This window comes from Sturnira hondurensis, unplaced genomic scaffold, assembly GCF_014824575.4.
Source record: "Sturnira hondurensis isolate 20B ecotype Veracruz unplaced genomic scaffold, ASM1482457v3 Scaffold0001020, whole genome shotgun sequence".
Classification (NCBI taxonomy): domain Eukaryota; kingdom Metazoa; phylum Chordata; class Mammalia; order Chiroptera; family Phyllostomidae; genus Sturnira; species Sturnira hondurensis.
This window is the reverse complement of record NW_028073651.1, coordinates 850,539-872,589: the sequence shown is the minus strand read 5'-3', so window position 1 is coordinate 872,589 and position 22,051 is coordinate 850,539. Positions and strand designations below refer to the sequence as shown.

General features: G+C 51.9%; 1 protein-coding gene across 3 annotated transcripts; it reads left to right on the top strand.

Moving 5' to 3' along the window:
• The first annotated feature begins 7,145 nt into the window (after positions 1 to 7,145).
• FBXO46 (F-box protein 46) lies at positions 7,146 to 21,841 on the top strand. 3 transcript variants are annotated; one of them, XM_037058804.1, is made up of 3 exons: positions 7,155 to 7,218; positions 19,043 to 19,097; positions 19,405 to 21,841. In XM_037058804.1, the coding sequence occupies exon 3, from the start codon at positions 19,481 to 19,483 to the stop codon at positions 21,290 to 21,292; it is 1,812 nt and encodes a 603-aa protein (XP_036914699.1). In that variant the 5' UTR covers positions 7,155 to 7,218; positions 19,043 to 19,097; positions 19,405 to 19,480; the 3' UTR covers positions 21,293 to 21,841. The 3 variants fall into 3 exon arrangements, with proteins under 3 accessions (XP_036914693.1, XP_036914699.1, XP_036914705.1); XM_037058798.1 differs by lacking the exon at positions 19,043 to 19,097 and having other exon boundaries at positions 7,146 to 7,218; XM_037058810.1 differs by lacking the exons at positions 7,155 to 7,218; positions 19,043 to 19,097 and adding an exon at positions 7,231 to 7,296.
• The last annotated feature ends 210 nt before the right edge of the window (positions 21,842 to 22,051 follow it).

The following is a 22,051-nucleotide window of genomic DNA, read 5'->3' as shown; positions in this document are numbered from 1 at the left end:
AGCTGACTCCTGGGCAGATGAGGAATTTCTGGGATCTAATCCTCGGATCCCTAATTCATCACAGACCCGTGTGCACACACCTCCGTACCCTCTCCTGACAGAGGGAGACACAAACACATTGGAGTCTCTGTCCTAAATTACAGGCCACTGCTATTGCTTATGCTGTTCCCTCCGGAACGTGCAAACACCTCTGTCTCCACCAGCCCCTACTTCTCCTTCCCTCGGGGCCCAGTTCAATCACCGCCTGCCCCAGGAAGCCTCCCCAACCTCCCTTGCCTTGCTGCCAGGCCCTGGGCTGGACAGTGGGAATGGAGAGGAGTCACTGTCATTGCCCTTGAGGAGACAGGGGAACAGCGTGGACAACACACTTATCTCCCTAATCCAATCCTGACATCCTGAAAGATTCTTTCTCACTCATTCATTCAGCAACTTCCTACTGAGCACCATCTATGTGCCAGGAACTGTGACAGGTGACAGGGACAAAAAATACAAAAGATAAATATGCCCATGGTCTAGCCAGGGATAAAACCATTATTCAAATTGTCACCCAAACAAACATAAAATCCCAACTAGGACCAGAACCAGCTACCCAATTTGCTTGGGGAAAAGCACACCAAATAAAAATGTCAGACCTCTTGTCCAAAAATTGATTATTTCAAGATCGTGAGGGCGGAGCATTAAACCAAGCATTGGGCTCCTCTAAGCACAGGACCCTGTGATGACATAGGTCACCTGCCCATGAAGTTGATCCTGACGGGGACACAGGCAAGATACTCCTTGGTGTTAATGGAAGCTTGTAATAGGTGACCTCATCAATGAGGTTTTCCCTGGAGAAGTACACCTGGGCAGAACCTGTTCCGAAGGCTTAGTGGAAAGGCATAGGTGAAGAGTGAAAGAGAACGTTTCAGATAGAGAGGGCATGTGCAAAGGCCCTGGGGCCCAAGGAAGCATGGAGCATTTTCAAAAGAAATAAAGCTGGAGTGTTTACAGCCTAGAAAGCAGGGAGCCCTATAGGGTTAGACGAGACTGGGGAAGGACACAGGGGCCAGGAGAGGCAGGGGCTTGCAGGTTCGAGGCACAGAGGACTTTTGCCTTTATCCTAAGACCGATGGGAAGCCATTAAAGGGCTTTACACAGGGGGTGTGCTATGAATACATAAAACTCCACATATTAGTCGATTGAATGAAGGAGTGAAAGAAAAAAATCACTAATTGGTCTCTGGCTACATCCTGGTCGACACCATAACTTTGAGGGGCAAGGGTGTTGGGGTTCTACCCTTGGGGAAAAACAGGGTAGGCTGACCTCGAAAGTCCTGCCCAGCCCTGATATTTGTATTTTGCATACCACGTTCCTTCTATTCTAGGGGCATCCCTGGGAGAACCAGCACAGAAAGCAAGGAAGAAAACATGCCCAGGCCTAGGCATTATTTGGCCCTGTCTGAGAAAAGGGGTTTTATGCCACCTGTAGCCTCCAGGTGTCTGCTCTGGGTTTTGCATAGCTACAAGAGAGTCTTCTGTGCAACTTTTTTCCCCTCCAGAAGAAGCGTTTGGAGGGAACAAGAGGATGACTAAGAATGGCAAATCCTGGCATTTCCTGGTCACTGGTCCTGAATAGTTATGACCTGGGCTGTGCTCGCAGGGGACTCTGGGAGCCATACGCTCCTGCCCCTTTCCTTACTGGGCGGTTCTGGTTTTAGTCAAGTTCTTTCTTCATCGTCTCTACACTTTTCACCCTCTTACCCCAGCTCTGCCCTCTGAGTCGGCAGGAAACTGGTCCAGCCACGTGGATCCTTTTTCTGCTTTTTGTTGTTGTTGTTTTTAAACTGCCAAGATGATTTCTGCCTCAGGGTCTTAGTCTTCCCTCCACCTGAAATGCTCCTTTGCCCTGATGTTTGCATGGCTGGTTTCGTTTTCCTCATTCACTGATGATCTTAAATGGAACCTCTTCAGAGGGGCCCTTTCTGACCACTCGGTCGAAATAAGCACATTTTTGGGTCCCATGCCATATCATTTATCAGCACCCGAAATCGTATTTATTATAAACTCCATAAGGGGAAATTGCTAATATCCCAAGCTGACTTATCTATTAGGCATAGTAAGTATGGTGCCTAGGGCCTGTGATACCTTTAGGAACTCATAAAAATGTTCTAGTATTTTTTAAATCAGAAGAAAAAAGTGGATATCATCCAACTGGGATTATATTTGTCTTCATACCAGTGTTGTTGTTAACTATACTTTTTCATATGTTTTTAGTGGAGGAAGGGGCCCAAGAAGGCCCATGAAAGTCATAATGCATGGCCCTAGCTGTATCCCTAGCTCCTAGAATGATGCCTGCCACTTAGTAGGTGCTCAATAAAGAACTGTTGAATTAACAAATACTCCTGTCTTGTGATGGCCTCTTAGGCTTTGAAATGACAAATGACTCCAATTCCTAGGTTTCTTCTTCTTTGAGCTAGTAATCAGCCTACACACTCCCCAGTTCCTTTATTTTATGGGAGCTGACAGGAGCCTGACCCAAGAGCCAGTCCAAATTTTTCATATTAAGAATGGGAAAAACAAAGCCTGGTCCCTAATTTGCTCTAACACACACAGAAACATCACAGTTAGAGCTGCCCCAAAGTGGAACAAACCAGGGAGCGGTCCCAAGAGGCAGCATAACACCTGGCTGGAAGCCCCAGCTTTTAAGGCAGACAGACCTAGATGGAAATTCCAGCTCCGCGCCACTAGCTGTGTGACCTTTGACAACTGCTTTCATCTCTCTGAGCCTGTTTTTAACTCATTTATCCAATGCAGGTGGCTAGCAAGACTGATCTTGTCAGAAAGGTGTTTAACATACACCTGGAACACGGAGTCCTCACAAAATATTGGCTCCACACAGAAGATACACAGTCATCTGTCAGAATGACTTAGGGATAAGGAATATTAGAGAATGGGGTGGAGGTATTTACTGTGTGACTACGATTGATGAAACTGTTGTTTTGGGTTGACCAACACCCAATCCCCCTTTTTCTGGTAGTAGTTTTCCTTGGTGAACCACCCCTCCCCCGCGCTCAGTCCCTGTGGTTCAGAGAACCTAACATCAACCTTCTCTTCCACTAGGGAGCACAGAAGCAACAAGTCACACTGATTGGTTTAGGAGTGAGGTCGTAACCCAGGTCTGGCCAATCAGAGTCAATGGATTCTGGAATGAGCCGCTGGGCTGGGGTTGTCAAGTTAACAAGATGGGGATTTGGAGCTGCTGGAAGCCACCTTGCCCTGGCAAGGGGAGAACCTGCTTGAGAAAGAAGCCAATAGGGCCAAAGCTGAGCTGGGAAAGACAGTTTCACGGCAACACAATTTAACCCCCACCCGAAACCAGCCAAGCCTGATGCCCCTGAATTTTTTGTTTATAGAATCCAATAAACCCCCTCTTAGGCTTAAGGGAGTTTCAGCTAGGTTTTTGTTCATTGCCACTAAGCATCTTTCTTCATATAAGGACCTCGTATCTAGAAAGCAGAAAAAGAGAACGCGTTGCTGGTCACCTCTGGGATTCCAGGAGGAATGGGCAGCAAGGCAGGTGTTCTTCATCCTCATAGTGCTCCTCCCGGGCGCAGCACCTAAGTAGAGAATGTGAACAAAGTGGACACTTATTTTGGGAGTTAATGAATGAATGAACAGAAGGTCACTGGCGCAGATGGGGTGGGGAAGACAGTAGGGATAAGACGACCTTTGGCAATTTTTTTCTTTATCTTGACATCAAAGGGAGGGAGAAAACAGATCCAACCCTCCATCTGCTGTGAAAATCTCCTCTATAAGGCTCCTGACACTTGCTAGGTGTTCGGTGGATGAATGAATATGTGAATAAAAGAGAAAGGGGGGAAGAGCAACTAAGACACGCAGAATGCCAAAGCCTGCAAGGGCTCAGGGATGATCTTTGCTGATCACCTCAGACTTCTCTCATCTTGACAGGGGTGGTTATACTGTATTCCTTGTGGAGTTGTTTTTAGGATTAAATCATCCCATGCAAGCAAAAGGCTTCGCAAAGAGTCTGGCAAAACAAAATGCTCAGTAAACATTACTAGTATTATTATTATTATTCCACCAGAATGGCTGGACCTATACGGAAGAGTAGGGGTGGGGGATGCTTACCTGTCATTGGAACGCAGGGAACTGACTTTGGGACGTTCCGAGGAACACAAATAGCTGCTGGAACCCCACATCTGCAAAGGAAGAAAAAGGAAGACATTAGTGACCCCTGGGACTCCAGGAGAAATGGGCAGCTTGACGAGCAGCCTTCATTTTCCCAGGGGTGTTCCTTTGAGCCCCAGAGGTCTCAAAATAAGGGCCCAGAGACCAAATCAAAAAACCCCAAAACTCGACATTGAATCCCACATTGTAAATTTGGGATCTCTACGTCACGATTCAAAGCTAAACCAAAAGAGCAAACTCCCAAACTTTGATTTCAGAATTTCAGTCTCAATAGTCAGATGTCAGGCCCTGAAACAGAGACCACCAGGCTGAAAACTGTGGCTTAGGATCTCCAAACTGAGATACTAGGACACAGAAACTATGGCTTTAAACTCCCAAAGTAAGGACTCAGAACCCAAAAAGGAGCCCTTCCAAACCTCAAAACCCTAAACTCTGATACTGAGATACTGCAGACCCCTCAACTGTCAACTTCTGATCCCCAAATATCGCCCTAGTCCTAATATTAAGATAACAGACCACAGATCTTAACACAGAGAATCCAAATCCTAAAGAAATCTCAGCCCTCAAAAGCAAACCTCAGTGACCCCAAATTGACCTCAGAGCCTCAAATACAGACCTCAAGACCCCCAAACTCTCACTTCAGACCCTCAAGTTGTAAGCCCAACCCCAAAACAGAGATGTCACGTATGAGTCCCACTCTGAGGCCAGACTCTAAAATTGAAGCCCCATACTCCGGAGACTCCACGCCCTTAAACTTAATTCTCAAGGTCCCCAAATGTGACTCCAGATCCTAATTCTCAAACCTTATACCCTACATTGGGATTCTAGACCCTAAATCTATTCCGAGGCCTCCAACCTTCTAAATCGGACCCCCAGATCCTCAAAATGATACACCAGAACTCAAAGCTAAGGCTTTCAGATCTCAAAATTAGGGTCTCCAGATTCCAATAAGAAAGCTTCCAGTCACAAAACCCAAGACTTCAGATTCCAAAACTAGCTATATCCAGACACAAATCCTGAGACACCGCCCCCCCCGCCCGAAATCTATCTTGAAACCCCTGATCCCTAACACTATACAAACAGAGCCTTGCAGTATCTCGAGCTGGAGTCTGGATCCCTAAACCCAGACCCAGCCTCAAACTCTACCTCAGCTCTGCTGCCTCAATCGTGCCTCACCCACAACCCTGCACCCGAGGCACGCTGGCCCCTACCCTCTAAAGCCCCCAGACAGAGGTCATCTCTGCCAAGTTCTGCTCCTGACTGGACCCCAGGCTCCCCTCTGGCCCGTAGTGCCGCTTGGTTCCTCACCCCGGCTCCCCTCTGCCTCCAGCACACGCCTCAGCTTGTGCAAAATGGCGTGAAGGCCCCCTTCTGGTTTAGTGCCACACGTGGGAGCCGGAGCAAACTGCGACTCCTGCCGGTCCTGGAAGGCTGGCGGTGTGTGTGGGCCTCAGGCCGGCCTCGGTCACCCCGGTCCGGCCTCGAGCGTGGCGCGGGCGCGAATGCTCTGGAGCAAGGATCCTGCACGAGGCCTGAGGAGAAGAGCAAGACTTCACTCCTGAGGCCAGGCCACGCCCCGCACCAGTTCCCGCCAAGAGTGAGGAGCTGGAGACTGGAAAGATGAAAGAGCCAGGCGCGAGTGGCCGGGCGCACGCGCGTCTGGCGGAGAGTCCTCTCTTCTAGCACGGTCTGACCTTGACTTCGCACCTTCTGACAGCCTTTCCTGGAGGGCGCCAAAGTGCCGACCAATCAGAGCTCAGTCAGATGTCCACCTTTCCGGGGGACCCCGCCCTGCATGGTCACGCCCCACGATGGCTCCAGCGGTCTTGGATCTGCGGATCCTACTCAATGGCAGGCGGGGTGTCCCCAACTGCCAACTCTCCGGAAGAGAGATCTGGCCTGTCACCCTCCAGACCCTCAGGTGTCCCATTTCCATCCTTCCCCTGCCGCGCACATCTAACTGGGGCCCGTGGTTGCCGAGCACCGCGTGCTGCAGATTGGGACTCTAGCCGCGATCTTCCCGGTGCAGTCTGGGAGACTCACAGACCTTCAGAGTCTAGGGAGGCAGGGGCTACATTAAAGTGCGATACATCGAGAAAACATTCAAATTAGAGGGCCATTGGAACTGGGCCTCAGCAGCAGTTCCCCTCACGAAGATGAATGTGCCCTTATATAGCAAACTCTCCATTTTAGAAAGTCCTTTCATGGCTCTTGAGGAGGAGAGACTGGAAAATGAGGGAGGAGTAGAAGCCAGGGTGTCCACCACATTTCAGTTCCAGTCACTTTCTCGCTGTGTTGTTGCCATGGAGAAGAGGCTCAATCTGTTTCTGCCTCATTTCTACCCTTAGAATAATTCTTACTAGGGTCGTCTCGCATATAATTAGCATGCAATATTTACTCAACACTTCTTTACACTATTCTAGGTGCTTGAACAAGATACACAAAGGTGTCTGTCGTCATGGAGCTTCTAGTCTAACTACGATGCGGACAAGTTCCTGGTCGTCGGGCTTTCTTCCCTCCTAAAGCTTAATTTTTCATTTGTAAATTAGGGGATGGTCGCAAGAAAACCCCGGGGGGTAAATGGATGGAAGAGTGTTTGAGAAAATACAGGGCACTGTTAATTATTGTAGTGATAAGTTTACGTACATAGATAAACCTGTCTTTTCCCAATTCTCCACCTCTCACAAACCTCCCTTTTGCAGTTTTCTCAATTCCCTTTCCAAGGGCCTGGGGCCAAAATGGAGGAGCTTGAACTCCATCTCCCAGCGCGCCAGGCGGGAGCGCTGTCTGCGCCTGCGCTGCCAAGCTCCCTCTCTGCCTCCAGAGTTAGTCATTCTTTTCTCCAGCCCGCCCAGTTGGTTTCCTCTCCCACCTCCAAGCTTGACCGTGCTGCCTTCTGGGAGGTGTAGTCCGTGACCGCACGGACTCCAATTCCCAGCGGGCTTCGGGGCGGGAACCCGGAAGGGGAGGCTGGAGAGGAGCGAGTGGGGGGAAACCCGCGTAGCTGAGAGAGCTTCGGCGCGGGGAGATGGTGAGGACCGCGAACGGGGGCCGAGGGGCGCTTAATAGCCGAGGCGGGGGTTCGGAACCGTGTGACGTGAAGGGAGAGGTAGGGGCTAAAGAAGGGGCTGGATGAAGGGAGATCGTTTCGGGGAGGGGGTTAGGAGGAAAGGAGCGGAGGGAGTAGTAAAAGAATGGGGGCTGGGGATGAGTCTTGAAGGTGGGGACGGAGTCGAGCTTTGGGACTGATTGTAAAGGAGCTGAGAGCTTTGGGAAGAGAGTCCCGAGTTGGGGAAGGGGCTAGGCGTCCAGGCAGAGGCCCTGATGGGGGCAGTTTTGAGGGAGTTAACCTGGGGGTATTATGGAAAGACCTGGGTGGTCAGGGCTAGATGAATGACGGGGGGCTGGAGGTTTCGAGGGAGAGGTCAGCAGTGGATGGTGGGTGGGGGCCCCTGGATCGGATTGAGAACTGGAGAGCAAGTTGAGATAGTGGGAGAGTGAAATCAATGGTAGAGTGTTGTGTGGGTTAGGCTCCAGGACTGGGGGTGGGATGGGAGCGTGGGATTAGCGGCCTGGATGTAGCGATAGTTTTCCTAGCGCAGCCAGAGACTCCTGATAAACTGGACAGGCACAGAACTGTAAGAGAATATGGCCAGACGGGCCATCGAGACAACATTTTGCACTCTCGTTTCTCCAGTGGGATTTGGGCAAGTGTAGTGGTTTATGTGTATGGGCAGCCCGGCATTCAGATCTCTCATTCTGCCACTCCTTTGTGACCTGTGCGAGGCTCCTCTCTGTGAAACTCAGTGCCCTTATCTGTGTTGTGGGAACAACTTGTCACTGAGAAGAGGGGAGGTGCCATGAGATCGTTACCCTGGCCAGCAGTAAATCCTCCCTCTGAGAGTTGTTGGTAGGAAGTTCCCCACCCTAGGAATGTGACTGGGTCGCAGGTGCTAATGGATTCCCTCCTTTTCAGTTCAGCCCCAGGGGCGTTTCTCAACACCGGACACTGACCTGGGCACACCCCAGGTCAGAACCCTGCAGGGGTTCCTGGCAGTCTGTTGTTGAGGAAGTGCCTGGCCCTGTTCTTAGCTGTTCTAGCGCCTTAACTCACTTTAATTCTGACAACACCCCTAAGGTGTAGGTGCTGTAACTATTTCCATTGTAGGGAAAGGAAGCAGAGGCACAGAGAAGTAAAGCAACTTTCCCAAGACCATCCAGCATTACATGGTAGAACCAGGATTGCAGCCTAGACATCCCAGCCCAGCATCTGCCTTTTACTGCTGATTTAGTCCCCTCTCCTTGTCCTGAAGTACCGTGTCCTGAGGGGACTCAGGAGTGGGACAGAGACTCGAGAACTGAAGCAGTCTGCAGGTTGAGGTTTAATTCTGCCATTTCCTTGCTGTGTGACTTTGGGCGAGTGTTTTGGCCTCTCCTGGGCTATAGAATGGGATCGGCAACCCTAGGAAGGTTGCGACAAAGGTTCACAGGGGTAAGCAGGTAAAGTGCTTGGAGTAAGTGCTCAGTACATGAGCTGTAAATTAAAAACAAACAAACAAACATGAATGGGAAACAGCCCTGAGAGAGAAGGCAGTAGAGAGGTACCCGTGAGCAAGACATCAGCCAGGCCGCCTCCTTTCCTTTCTCTCCCAGGTCACCCCAACCCCCCCACCATATCCTGACTCTTCTGGTTCCCCATCCTCTACCCCTGGGCTCCCAAGGTGGCTCCCCAAGGGGGTGCTCAGAAACTCAATCTGTCCTCATTCCCATCTGTATCCCCAGCCAAATGTAAATAATTCACTTGCCAATGCCCAGCCTGGCCCAACTCCAGGTATTTCAATGAATAGGAAATATTTCTACAACTGTGTTTTTTTTTTTTTCTTTAATCACCGCCCCCTCCCACCAGCCTCTTGGACATTAGGGCCTCACTGGACAATTTGGCAACTTTGTAATGCATCATGAAACAGTTTGGTCCTGCATTTATCACATAAACTCTCTGACTCTGATAGGAAAGCTTTGGTGTCAAATAGGTCCAGTTTCAAATCCCCATCGCTGCTGCTGTGTGTCCTTGGCCGAGTTGGATTCCCACTCTGGGCCTGAGTTTTCTCATAGGTAAAATAGGGCTACATTCCAACTGAGGCTCTTGAGGAGTTGGTGAGGTTAACATGTGAAATGCCTACGGCTTCTGAAGCCCTTAATAAGTGCGCAGTCTTTTAATGATTTGCCCTGGCTGGTGTGGGTCAGTGGATTGAGCACGGGCCTACGAACCACACGATAGTGGTTCAGTTCCCGGTTGGAGCACATGCCTGGGTTGCGGGCCAGTTCCCAGCAGGGGACCCATGAGAGGCAACCATACATTGATGTTTCTCTCCTTCTCTCCTTCCCTTTCCCTCTAAAAGATAAATAAATTTTTTAAATCTTTAAAAAAATGATTTGTATGCTCTCAAGAAAAATGTATTGAGCATGCACTCTGGAACCAGAACATCCCATTTGAACCCTGTCTCTGTCACCCCCCAACTGTGTGACTCTGGGCAAGTCACTTAACCCCTCTGGGCCTCGGTTTCCTCTTCTGGAAAATGTAAGTTTATTTCTCGAGGAGTCCACAGCGGTGTGAGAGCACCTACTGTGTGCCAGGGCCTGCCCTTGGGGAGCTTCCTGTTGTCACAGCGCTGGTGGCACTTGTGCTCGTTTGTCAGGTTTGCGTGATTCATTTTCAGCCCCTCATGCCAGCTTTGCCTGCTCGTCATTGTTTGCGTGGACTTTTTTCACCCTTTGTCTCCGACGGTCAGTGAACTATCTGAACTCCTATTGCTTTGGGGAGAAGTTGCCAATCTTTCCTTCATCCCTGTTCCCGTGTGTCGCATCTGGGCACCCGGGGGCGATGCAACACTCTTCCGCCCTTTCCTTTGTCTGTTTGTCTTAGAAAATACGTCTGCTTTCCGAGTCATTTCGCCTTTTCTTAAAATCTTAAATGTATTTTCAGCCTGTGCTTGTCTGAAGCTTACTTGTACAAAATGATATTTTTACCGTGTTTAATGGTGTACTTCTGGCAGCTGTGGTTAAAGCCATAGCATTCCTAAGAGCACAGGTGTTGTAAAAAGATGGCTCAGCACCTGCTTTGTGGTGCCTCCCTGACCCCTTAAGATCGTAACTTCCCCCTTAATACTCCCGACCCCTCTTACTTGCTGTCTGTTCCTCATAGCACTTGCCACCTTGAAACTTACTGTAGGTTTGTCAGCCCTGAGAGGACAAGGATTCCGTTTTCCTTTTCCCTGCATATCCCCAGTGCTTGGAACAGTGTCTGGTGCACAGTAGTGGCTCTGTAAATATCTATGCAATTAACAAGTGACATCCGATAACCAACCACAGCAAAGGAAGGGCCACACTTTGGTTATTGTGCAGGACTAGGTTCAGAACGTGAAATAAAGAGGGAAGAAGCCTTTGGCTTGGTCAGTGATTTCTAAACTCTTAGGTAGTCTTCCTTTTTCTTAATAAATCGCAGCACCTGCATAATGAGGCTCTCCTTGGGGCCTAGTTGGCACTGAGCGCTCTCCTAGGTTGATCTCAGGGAGTCATCAGTCAGCCCAGGGGTGGGCGCTATTATGACCTGCATTTACAGTGGGGGAAACCGAGGCATGGAGGGTGAAGCATCCTGCCTGAGGTCACGCCCCCAGACGTGGGAGCACTGGGTGCCGGCAGGCCCTTCCTGGAGGCTGTGTGCCTCCTGGACCTCTAGTACCTGATGGTTTGGGTTTACGTGGTCCCTACTGTTAGGGAGCTAGCTAATAGGAAGGAAAACTTGCCAGGGAGAGAGGTCAGCAGGCCCTGAGGCCGAAAAGCCAAGATGAGGGTGCAGATGGATCAGGATTTCCAGCAGGGTTGCGGTGGGGTGGGTCGGGGGGTATGGAGAGGGTAGGGGACAGAAGGAATAGGAATACGGCCTTGGTGCCCTGTCACTGATTGCTGTGTGAGTGTGAGGAAGCATGTTCCTAGAGCACCTGGGGGTGGGGGGGGCCCAAGGTGGGGGAAGGGCGTCACCTGACTCAGCATGGAGGGGGTCAGACATCTGTTTTTACCATTTTCTTTCTCCTTTCTTTGGTTTGCCATTGATGTTGTTTCCAACATCTTGTTCCACGCTTAGCTCAAGAATTGTCCGCCTTTCTCCTTGTCTTTGTGCATTTTGGAGACTTCCCTAGACCTGGTCCTCAGCCTTCATCTGGGATTCCTTTGGCCCCTTTGGGGGGGCAAGATCATATTTCCCTGATCTGATTGCTTCCTTTTTCTTGTTTTGCTCCTTCGTTTGCGGGGAGCAAGTCCTCCAGTAGCTTCCTGACAAAGGGTTCACGGACATGTAGTTGTTGTGAACTTGCGCCTCTCATGGAAGGGTTTTAAGCAGGCGAGTGGTAGGGCCCGGTTTGTGTTTGGAAAGCTCTCCCCGGCCAGCATGGAGCTGGAAGGGCTGAGCTCTCCCAGCGAGCCAAGTGTGGAGGCTGGAGCAGCTGCGCCTTGCAGGAGCGGTCCCGCTTTCCAGAAACCCGCAGGGTGGGGAGGAGGTGCTGTCCTTCAGCGGGGCCAGGTCCTGCAAGAGGAGGCCCCGGGAGGAAGAGGTCCCATGTAGCTTGGGAGGGCGCAAGGACATCTTCATCTTGGGGACAGGATTTCCACAGGTGGATTTGGCGGGAACCAGCTGTTTGGTTTTTTTTTTTTTCCCCTTCTTTAAGATTGTATTTATTTTGTTTTAGAGAGAGGGGAGGGGTCGGAGGAAGAGAGGGAGGGAAACACCAATCAGCTTCATCTTGCACAGGCCCCTACCACACACGCCCACCTGTGCCCACCTGGGCCGGGGACCTGGGACTGGGTCCCAACCCAGGCCCAGGCCTGTCGCCCAGGGATGGAACCAGCTATATTTTGTTTTTGTTTTTTGTTTTTACAAGAGGCCCCAAACAGATCATGTACTGAATGAACGGCCGCTTCAGAAGTTCGTTCATTAATTCCGACAGCTATGCATGGCACACCTATGAGGTGCTAAGGGCATTGTTTCTCGAACTTAAGTTTGCATACCAGCGCCCTGGAGATCTTGTGGGAGATCACGTCCTGATTCAGCAGGTGTGGGCTGGAGCATTTACAGACACTCCCAGGGACCTCGCCCTGGCACCGAGCTTTAAGCAGCCAGGCGCCCAGTGCTGCTCTGAAGGCCGGGACACAGCAGTGACGGGACGCAGCAGTGACGAAACCAGACAGAAGAGCTGGCCCTGGGGGACCTTTCATTTTAGTGAGGGGGAGACTGACAACAAACTTAACGAAGTTTATAGTATATTATATAGCAATGCGTGGGAAGGAGAAAATATAAATCAGAACAGGGGAAGGAGAGGGTGTGTGTGTGTCTGTTGCGGGATGCAGGGGAGCGGGCGCTGCAGTTCTGAATGAAGGAAGGTCTTGTGAAGGTGATTTGTGAGCCACGCCTGGGGAACGAAGGGGGTGATCCCTGTGGGTTCCCAGGGAAGGGCTGTCTGGGGGCTGGGTGGGCAGAGAGTGCAAAGGCCCTGAGGACTGAACAAGTTGATCCTCACTAAGTGCTCCGGACGCTCAGCAACTGTGCTCTGGAGACAGCTGAGCCTGTTCGATTCAAAGCTCCGCCACAAAGCTGCATCCAAAGCCAAGGACTTAGCCGTTCCGCCGCTCCATTTCCTAATCTTTAACGTGAGATGAAAAACAGGGAGATGTGGGCCCTGGCTGGTGNGAACGAAGGGGGTGATCCCTGTGGGTTCCCAGGGAAGGGCTGTCTGGGGGCTGGGTGGGCAGAGAGTGCAAAGGCCCTGAGGACTGAACAAGTTGATCCTCACTAAGTGCTCCGGACGCTCAGCAACTGTGCTCTGGAGACAGCTGAGCCCGTTCGATTCAAAGCTCCGCCACAAAGCTGCGTCCAAAGCCAAGGACTTAGCCGTTCTGCCGCTCCATTTCCTAATCTTTAACGTGAGATGAAAAACAGGGAGATGTGGGCCCTGGCTGGTGTAGCTCAGTGGATTTAGCGCTGGCTTGCAAACCACACAATCGCGGTTCAATTCCAAGTCAGGGCACATGCCTGGGTTGCAGGCCAATTCCAGGCTGGGGACACACCAGAGGCAACCATACATTGATATTTCTCTCTCCTTCCTTTCCCCTCTAAAAATAAATAAATAAAATCTTTAAAAAAAATAGGGAAATGTGGGAATCGAATGAGTTAATGTTTATAGAGCACTTCAGCAAAGCGCGGCTCACAAGTGATAGCGGCTGTGGTGGTCATTGTTTTCTCTAATTTATGCTTGTTGGTCACGACTGTTTATTTGGATTTCTGCCTCCTTTCCCATGAGCTCTCCCTGGTGAGCTCAGTGCCGTCTCTTTGTCCCGCGCGCCTGACCCAGGGCCAGCGCGGAGGAAGACCTCTGGATGTCGGACTAGGGGTGTAAAATGTGGATTCTCCGGTTGTTGGGGGCATTCCGTCAGGGGTGTTACTGTGTGGGTCAGGTCCCTGCTCATGTCATCCTTTCAGCTCATCTGTATGGAGGAAGCTATGTTGAGGTTTCTCATGACAGTTGTGGATGTGCCAAATTTTGTCATGTTTTTTTTGCTGTATATATTTGGAGGCCATAGTATTAGGAGCACTTACTGTTTTTATTTTGCAATTAATCTCTTATTGAAGACTATTCAGTGGCAGGAATACTCTGTATATTACACTATGTTTTAGACATAAAGAATTCAAGCCCTGGCTGGTGTAGCTCAGTGGACTGAGCTCGGGCCTGTGAAGCAGAGGGTTGCTTGTTCGATTCCCAGTCAGGGCAATGCCTGGTTTGCAGGCCAGGTCCCCAGTGGGGGACACATGAGAGGCAACCACACATTGATGTTTCTCTCCCATTCTTTCTCTTTCCTTTCCCCTCTCTCTAAAAGTAAGTAAATAAAATAAAAAAGAGAGAGAATTCATTAAGACTGATGTCACAACGCATTCATCAAAACAGCCCTAAAAGTTGTTGCAAGTGCATTCTAGCACCTGTCCTGAGTTTGTGTGTGTTTGTGTGTGTTCTGAGTTTTTAATTTAGATCACCGACTGCCTATTTTTATTTTATTTTACTATCAAGTTAATCTACACAGCTTTTTTAATTTTGATTTTTTAAGACTTTATTTAGTGTTAGAGAGAGGGGAAGGGAGAGAGAAAGAGAGGGAGAGAAACATCAGTGTCTTGAGAGATGCATTGATCGGTTGCCTCTCGGGAGTCCCCACCTGGGGACCTGGCCTGCAACCCAGGCATGTACCCTGACCAGAAATGGGACCGGCGACCTTTGGGATTGCAGACAGGTGCTCAATCCACAGAGCCACACCAGCCAGGGCAAGCAGATTTTTTTTAAAAGATTTTATTTATTTATTTCTAGAGGGGAAGGGAAGGAAAGAAGGAGAGAAACATCAATGTATGGTTGCTTCTTGTGAGTCCCCTGCTGGGAACTGGCCTGCAACCTGGGCATGTGCCCTGACTGGGAATTGAACTGCAATCGTGTGGTTCGCAGGCCCGCGCTCAATCCACTGAGCTACACCAGCCAGGGCACAAGCAGGTTTTTTAAAAAGTCAAAACGATTTGTTTCCACTCTGCAGCCAAATTATGACATGACACTTATTTAAAGTTTCTACCTTAGCAGCACTTCTGTTGAGAACCTTTTTGTGTAAGTAATGGGTACATTTGTTTTGTCACGACCTTGGTCCATAATAATGCCTTTTGGATTTGTCAATTATATTCGTTTCAGTGGTAATGTCACTCCATTTGCCTCTTGGTTCGTGTTTGCTTGGTCAGTCTTTTTCCCTCTATTCACTCTGTCTTTCTGTGTTGTGATGTTTTATAATAAGTGGATCTTTGTAGAGCACTTTCTGAAAGCTGACCTAGTGTAGGGCCTTGTCTCGGGTTCAGTGTGTGAGGAGTTCAGAAACTCTGCCCCAGTGACCCCTCCAGCTAGAACTCAGACAGACCTGGGTGTGAAACAGAGGTCACCCTGCCAAGGCCTTGTGAAGTTAAGGACGTGGAGCCGCAGGGAAGGGAGCTTTGACTAGTCTGGTCCCATGCTGGGCACCATGGGGATAATGATGACCATAATAGCTCTGCCCCAAGGGGTTTCCGGTTCAGTGGAGGAGACTGACCCACCTTTAGGCAGTTATGACCCTGGGACAAGGGACCCGAAGGGGGCTCAGGGAAGGCCTCTCTGGGAAACTTCCATTTCAGCAAAGACAGGAATGAAGTAAGGAATTGAGCTATATGGAGATTTGTGGGGAAAGCATTCTGGTTAGCAGGAACAGCAAATGCAAAGGCCGTAGAAGGAAAGAGCTAGGTGACTCCCATAGCAAGGCCAGGGTGGGAGCCCGGAGCTGGAGCCTTACCCAGCCTGGGGGGTTAGCGACTTGGAAGGAGAGGGTGGCCGAGCTGAGACCCCAGAGAACATATGGTGAGACAAGAGAGCACCATAATCAGGAATCACATTCCCCGGGTTCACATCCTTGCTCCAGTCACACCAGTTCTGGGTGACCTTGGCCTGGTTAGCCCACCTGACCTGCCTCAGTTTCCTCATATAGTATAGATGATACTATTGTCTTCCCTGCTCCTACTGAGCCTCAGACAAGGCTGAGTATTCTAACCACTCTCTATGCCAGATTCAGGGCCCCTGTGGGGGTCCCCTGGGGGTGGAGGAGTAGGGAGGGATGAGCCTGGATGAGGGAGGTCCCTGGACTTTGTCCTGGCATGTTTTGAACTGGGTAGGGACAGGGTCAGGTTTGTGCTTTAAGAAGACCTTCCAGTGGTGATGTGTGGGATGGTTGGAAGCCGGTAACGCTGGGACAGGGCAGTCAACGAGTAAGTGATGTCTGGACAGGATCCTGCAGTAAGGGGACCTCTGGGTGTCTTTCCAGTCAGCCTGGCATTGAAAGGATCTGGACCAGCACTGTTCAATAGAAATGTAATGCTACCATATGTGTAATTTAAAGTCTTCCGATAGCCACATAAAGGTCAAAAGAGAGATGGTTAACTTGAAGTATTTTACTTAACTACATTATATAAATGTTAACTGAATAGGTAATCAATATTTAAAAGTCATTACTGAGGTGTTTCATATTCTTTTCTAGTACTGAGTCAGATCTGAGTGCCTCATTGGTAAGGCTGGACAGAGAAGTTCTTTCGGCCACAGGGCCTGAGCCTTGAATGCCATGCCCAGAGGGTTGGACTCAGTGCCGCGGTGGCCTTCGCAGCGTTCTGCAGTTTGGTTGTCCAGTTCTCCCCGCAGGAAACCTCGGCCCCCAAGGTTCCCAACCCAAGCTAGGCACTCTCAGATCTTTCTGCTTGCTTCCTTCCGCCCTGGAGTCCAGTCCCAGAGCGGCTTGGACCTTTAAATCTCAACTGTCAATCAGGGCTCCTGCTTCAAGGGAACGTCCTGTAATAAACATCTCCTTGAACGCGGTGGCCTCCGTCCTGGCCTGGTTCCTCCTTTTAGCAGGAAGTTGGGAGTTGTTCCATGCTCTCTTACACGCTGCTGTTTCCACACCTCCTTGTCACCTCTTGCCTACTCCTCCCTCTTTCAAAGTTGGGCCCCTTGGCCAAGGCCTTCCTTATATGGGCACAACCCCGAACGGCAGCCGCTCATTGGCTGGGGGCGTCACGCGCGAGTCTGTCAACAAAGGGGCGGAGGGAAACTAGTCTTGCTCCCGCCCGCTCCACTGCCAGAGGAAATGAGCGGGTGGGCGGGCCCTCTACCCTCTCCTGCGCCTGCGTGTGGTCGCCTTGGTCTCCCGCTGTGGGGGGGCGGGGCTGGTGCGTGAGGGTGCCGTGGGGGCGTGTCAAGCCTTTGAGGGTGGTCTGAGGGGGTTGGCGAATTCCAGGGCAGTTGCAAAATTTGGGGATTCCCTTTCCATTGAAACAATATTTTGGGCCTTGGGCAACTGCGTGTGTTTGGAGGATGCTTCCCTTGAGCTTAGAGGGCGCCTTGGGGTTTGGGTTTGGGTTTCTTTTGTAATGTGGCAGGTTCTGTGTTTTGTAGGGGTCTCCTTTGTGTTTGGGGATATTCGGTGTGTATGTGATTTGGGGAGCTCACAGAGAGACTTAGAAGCAACGTAGACTCCACAAGTATTAATTCTGGAGCCAGAATGCCTGGGCTTTCGCTTCTTCTGACTTCTTCCTACTTATCTGACTTTTCAGACTTGGGATTCAACCTTTCAGTGCCTCATCTGGACAGAGGGGTGAACACCCAGCCTGCTTCATAGTGACTGGGAGGGTCAGCGGGAATTGTTAGAACAGTATCTAATTAATGAGCATGCAATAAGCATGTCTGCTATTAAAACCTTTGTAGGGTTTCTTTGGGAGTGTTTGGGGGGGGGTTCTTTTGATGGAGACATATATGGTTTGAAATTGTATTAGGGAGCTTTTACGTTTTAGTGGGTTCTTTTGCTATCTGAGAGGCGTCTGTGTAATTAGGGAATACATGTGGAGGTTTGAGCTGAGTATAGAATCTCAGGAAACTGGTTTTGGGGCATCTGGGAGTTGGGGAAATTGTGGTAGTATGTTAGAGTTCTTAGTAGCCTTGGCTTTTGTTAGGGGTTCCTTGAGGTTGGGGCCTTCTGTGCTAGAGGGGATATTTATAGGTTTGGAGGTCTAAAGTGGGATTTGGGAGTGTCTAGATATTTTGGGGGGTATTGATGTTCTGGAGATGACTAGGAACGGATTGGAGGATTCCAGGAGGTGGTCCAGTTGGAGAGGGAGAATGTCTATAGGAAATGGCCTTCGCTGTATTGGTGTCTGTTTCAGGGCATTCGCATGTCCTGGTGGTTAGTAACCTCAGGCATCTGTAAGTTTTAGGGGCCATATGGTGATTTTTCTTTTAGCAAGGAACTGGAATTCCAGCAGAGGCTGTGAGTATTTTAGTGGTAGGTGAGATTAGGGCTAATGGGGGTAAGGATTTTTAGGATTAGGACTCTTTGTAACTGGTGTCTGGATTTTTAATGGAGACTACAGGACCACAAAATGATGAGCTTCTAGTGGTATTTGTGGAATTGCCTGTATTCAGGACGATCTATACTTCACGGGTCAGCAAACTTTTTTCCATAAAGGGCCAGATAATGAATGTTGCAGGTTTTGCAAGGCCATATGATCTCCATTGAAACTACTCAGCTCTGCCATTGTAGTGTGAAAGCAGCCATAAACAACTAAGCGTGTTTCAATAAAACTTTATTTGCAAAGACAGGCAGTAGGCCAGATTTGGCCCCAGGGCCACAGTTTGCTGACCTCTGGTCTGTAGACACGTGGAAGGGCTCAGGTGTGGAAGGAACTTTGGTTTCGCAAGGTCTGGTCACAGGTGGGCCAAGGACAGATGGAGACTGAGGGACATGCTCCCTGCTGGCCCTGCAGTGGAAAATGGTCGTGTCTGACTCAGCAGCAGAGTTGTCTGCAGATTAGGTCATGCACAAAAACTGCTGCAAAATAAAGTGATCATTATTAAGACAGCCTGAATTAAAAAGTCTGGAAAGCAAGTTTGAGGGCCTGGTCTTGTGGGCCTCTGTGCAGCTCAGAGGGGAGGCTAGACTAGAGCAGGCCTTCTTATCCCAGGGGTCTGCGGATGTACTTAGGGGAACTACCTGCATGATGTGGTGCAAGTGTACGTGTTTTTCTGGAGGAGGACACACAACTCTTAAGAAATCCTGAAAGAGCCCCACAAGCAGAACAAAGCGAGGAACCAGTTTCCTCAGGGCCTGGCTGGCTCTGGCCTCCGATCTGCTTCCCCCGCCCAGCCCGCCTTGTTTCGTCTGCGGGCTGCAGTCGCCATAGCTGTGGGCAGGGCTGGGAATTCTTGTCTTTTCAGGAACTGGCTACTGTGCAGGAGCAAACAGAAAAGGGAGGAGCCGTCTGTCTGTTCGGTTGGTATTTTCACTGACTTTGAGGGGCCATGGCAGCAGGAGGTCCCCGGATCGGCATTGAAGGCAGGGGCAGTGGAGTAGGATCCGTAGGCGTGGAGCGAGCTGCCTGCTCTGTTCACACTCTGGGTGTTAAAAGAGCAAGTCCCGCTTCCTCTGCGACCCTTCCTTGGCTTGCCTGTGCAGTGGGGCAGGAGCAGCGTTCTTGGTGGTGTGATTTGGTTGGTTCCATCGGAGGAGGTTGCGGTTAGGGTGGTACTGGAAGGGCAGGCTTCCCCCAGCTCCCCAACCTTCTCTTTCCTGTCTCCAGGTGGCCTGTGGAGTCCCCTACCACCATCCAGGTCCTGAGATGCAGTGACCCTGCCTGTCTGCCACCATTCCCCAGCATGGACCGTGGCAGCCTCCTGCCCTTCCAGCTCTGGTGCCCCCGGCCCTTTGGCACCTATTCACAGAACCAGCCACGCCCGCCTTCCGCAGCCCTCAAGCCGGCAGCCTGCCCCGAGGCAGGCGGCAGGGCCGAGCCAGACCACGGGCCTGCCCACTCAGAGAACACACCACCCGCCTTGGCCACGGAGGCCCCGGCCTCCCAGCCCACCCCGCTCCTCTCAGCTGCGGCTGCTGGCGATGAGGGTCGAGTCCTGCTGGACACGTGGTATGTTATCAAGCCTGGGAATACAAAGGAGAAGGTGGCCTTCTTTGTGGCCCACCAGTGCGGCAGCGGCAGCCGGGCCAGCTCCATGAAGGTCAAGGGGCACTGGGGCAGTGACAGCTCCAAGGCCAAGCGGAGGAGGCGCTGTCTCGAGCCTACGAAAGCTCCCCCGGACCCAGGGGGCCGGGAGGGGCCTGCTGCTGCTCAGGGGACCCCAGCCTCCACTGGGGAGGATGTGGACCTCCTCTCTGTGGCCGAGATGGTGGCCCTGGTGGAACAGCGGGCCGCTCTCGCCCTGCAGAACTACCCACACCCCGGTACCCCAGCACCTATGGTCTTCGTGTCGGCAGAACAGGGTGGGCCTGCCAAGGGCCTGGGCTCTGAACGGCGGTCTGGTGGCGGGGACTGCAGCCGTGTGGCTGAGGCAGTGGCCCACTTTGAGGCCCAACGGGACAACCCTCCGGCCAAGGGCCTTCACAAGGAGGAGCGGCCTGGGCCAGGCCCCGGGGAGGTACGAATCGCCTTCCGTATCTCCAACGGCCGAGAGCCCCGGGCACCGGATGGCAGTTTGTCCAACGGGAGCGCAGGCCGGCAGGGTTGTGCCTACCCGGGCAGCCCTGGCCCCGGGGCTCGAGCCAAGGACAAGATCACCTGCGACCTGTACCAGCTCATCAGTCCCTCTCGGGACGCCCTCCCCAGCAATGTGGAGTTCCTTCTGGCCAGGGCAGATGAAGCCAGTGAGGGGGAGACCCCAGCCCCTGCCAGGCCTGAGGACACTCCCCCAGCCCCCCCTCCGCCCCCTGCCCGGGACTGCGGAGCATCGGGCTTCCACGTGGACGTGGTGGTGACGGGCGTGGTGGACGAGTGCATCTTCTTTGGCAAGGACGGTACCAAGAATGTGAAGGAGGAGACGGTGTGCCTGACCGTGAGCCCCGAGGAGCCCCCACCGCCTGGCCAGCTCTTCTTCCTCCAGTCCCGTGGGCCCGATGGGCCCCCTGAACCGCCCCCAGCTGACTCCCCAGCCACTGCGCCGGGCCCGGACGATGCTGAGGGCACCGCGGACACCTCCCTGTGCCGCCTGTACCGGCATGTGTCACACGACTTCCTCGAGATCCGCTTCAAGATCCAGAGGCTGCTGGAGCCGCGGCAGTACATGCTGCTGCTGCCCGAGCACGTGCTGGTCAAGATCTTCAGCTTCCTGCCCACCCGGGCCCTGGCGGCCCTCAAGTGCACCTGCCACCACTTCAAGGGCATCATCGAGGCGTTCGGCGTGCGGGCCATAGACTCACGCTGGAGCCGAGACCCCCTCTACCGCGATGACCCGTGCAAGCAGTGCCGCAAGAGATACGAGAAGGGCGACGTGTCGCTCTGCCGCTGGCACCCGAAGCCCTACCACCACGACCTGCCTTACGGACGCTCCTACTGGATGTGCTGCCGCCGGGCCGACCGCGAGACGCCGGGCTGCCGCCTGGGTCTGCACGATAACAACTGGGTGCTGCCCTGCAATGGGCCCGGCGGGGGCCGGGCCGGCCGGGAGGAGGGGAGGTGAAGTCGGGGGCAGGGGGAGTGCCCACCATGCCCACCCCCTCCCCGTGGGAGCCGAGAGCCAGGACTGGGTCACCAGCCCATACCCCCGGTCCGGGCAGTGTTGACCGCCCTCTCCAGGACTGACCCCAGGCGCAGGGGGTGACCTAAGAAAGCACCCTGACTGACCCCTATGGGTTTCAAGGAGGGTGTTTTTTTTTATCAGCATCTCAAGTTTTTCTGCATTCAGCCCTAGCACCCATCCTGCCACTCTCTACACCCCAGGGACCCACCAGCAGGGAGCAGACGGCAGCTAATTTTGGTACTACTAAAGGGTTCCCCCATCTTGGCCCCGTCCTGCACCTTCCCCCAGTTTGCTGAGTTTTCTTTCCCAAGAGGCCACAGCACCCAAGGCTGGCACCTCTCTTAAGCTACCCTGTGAAGGCTTCCCCTCTTCAGAAACTGGGGGGCGGGGAGCGTCTGATCCCAGATCAGACTGGGCATGTTTCCTGGCAGCCTGCCATCTCTAGATGTCTTCCCCATCACAAAATAAAAATCACTGTTTTCTCTTTAACCTTAAGTTAGTTACCAGTCTCTCCACTGCCCCCGAAGGGGAAGAGAAAAAAAAGATGAACTATAAAAATTTTTCCCCTCCCTTTATTTAAGCTACTGCCATCACCCCCCTCCCCCCGAAAAAAAAAAGCTGTGAAGCCCCTTGCCTCGCTCTTGACAGCGTGGGGGGCCGGTGGGCAGGGACTGTGGGCTTGAATTTCTGGGTTGCTTT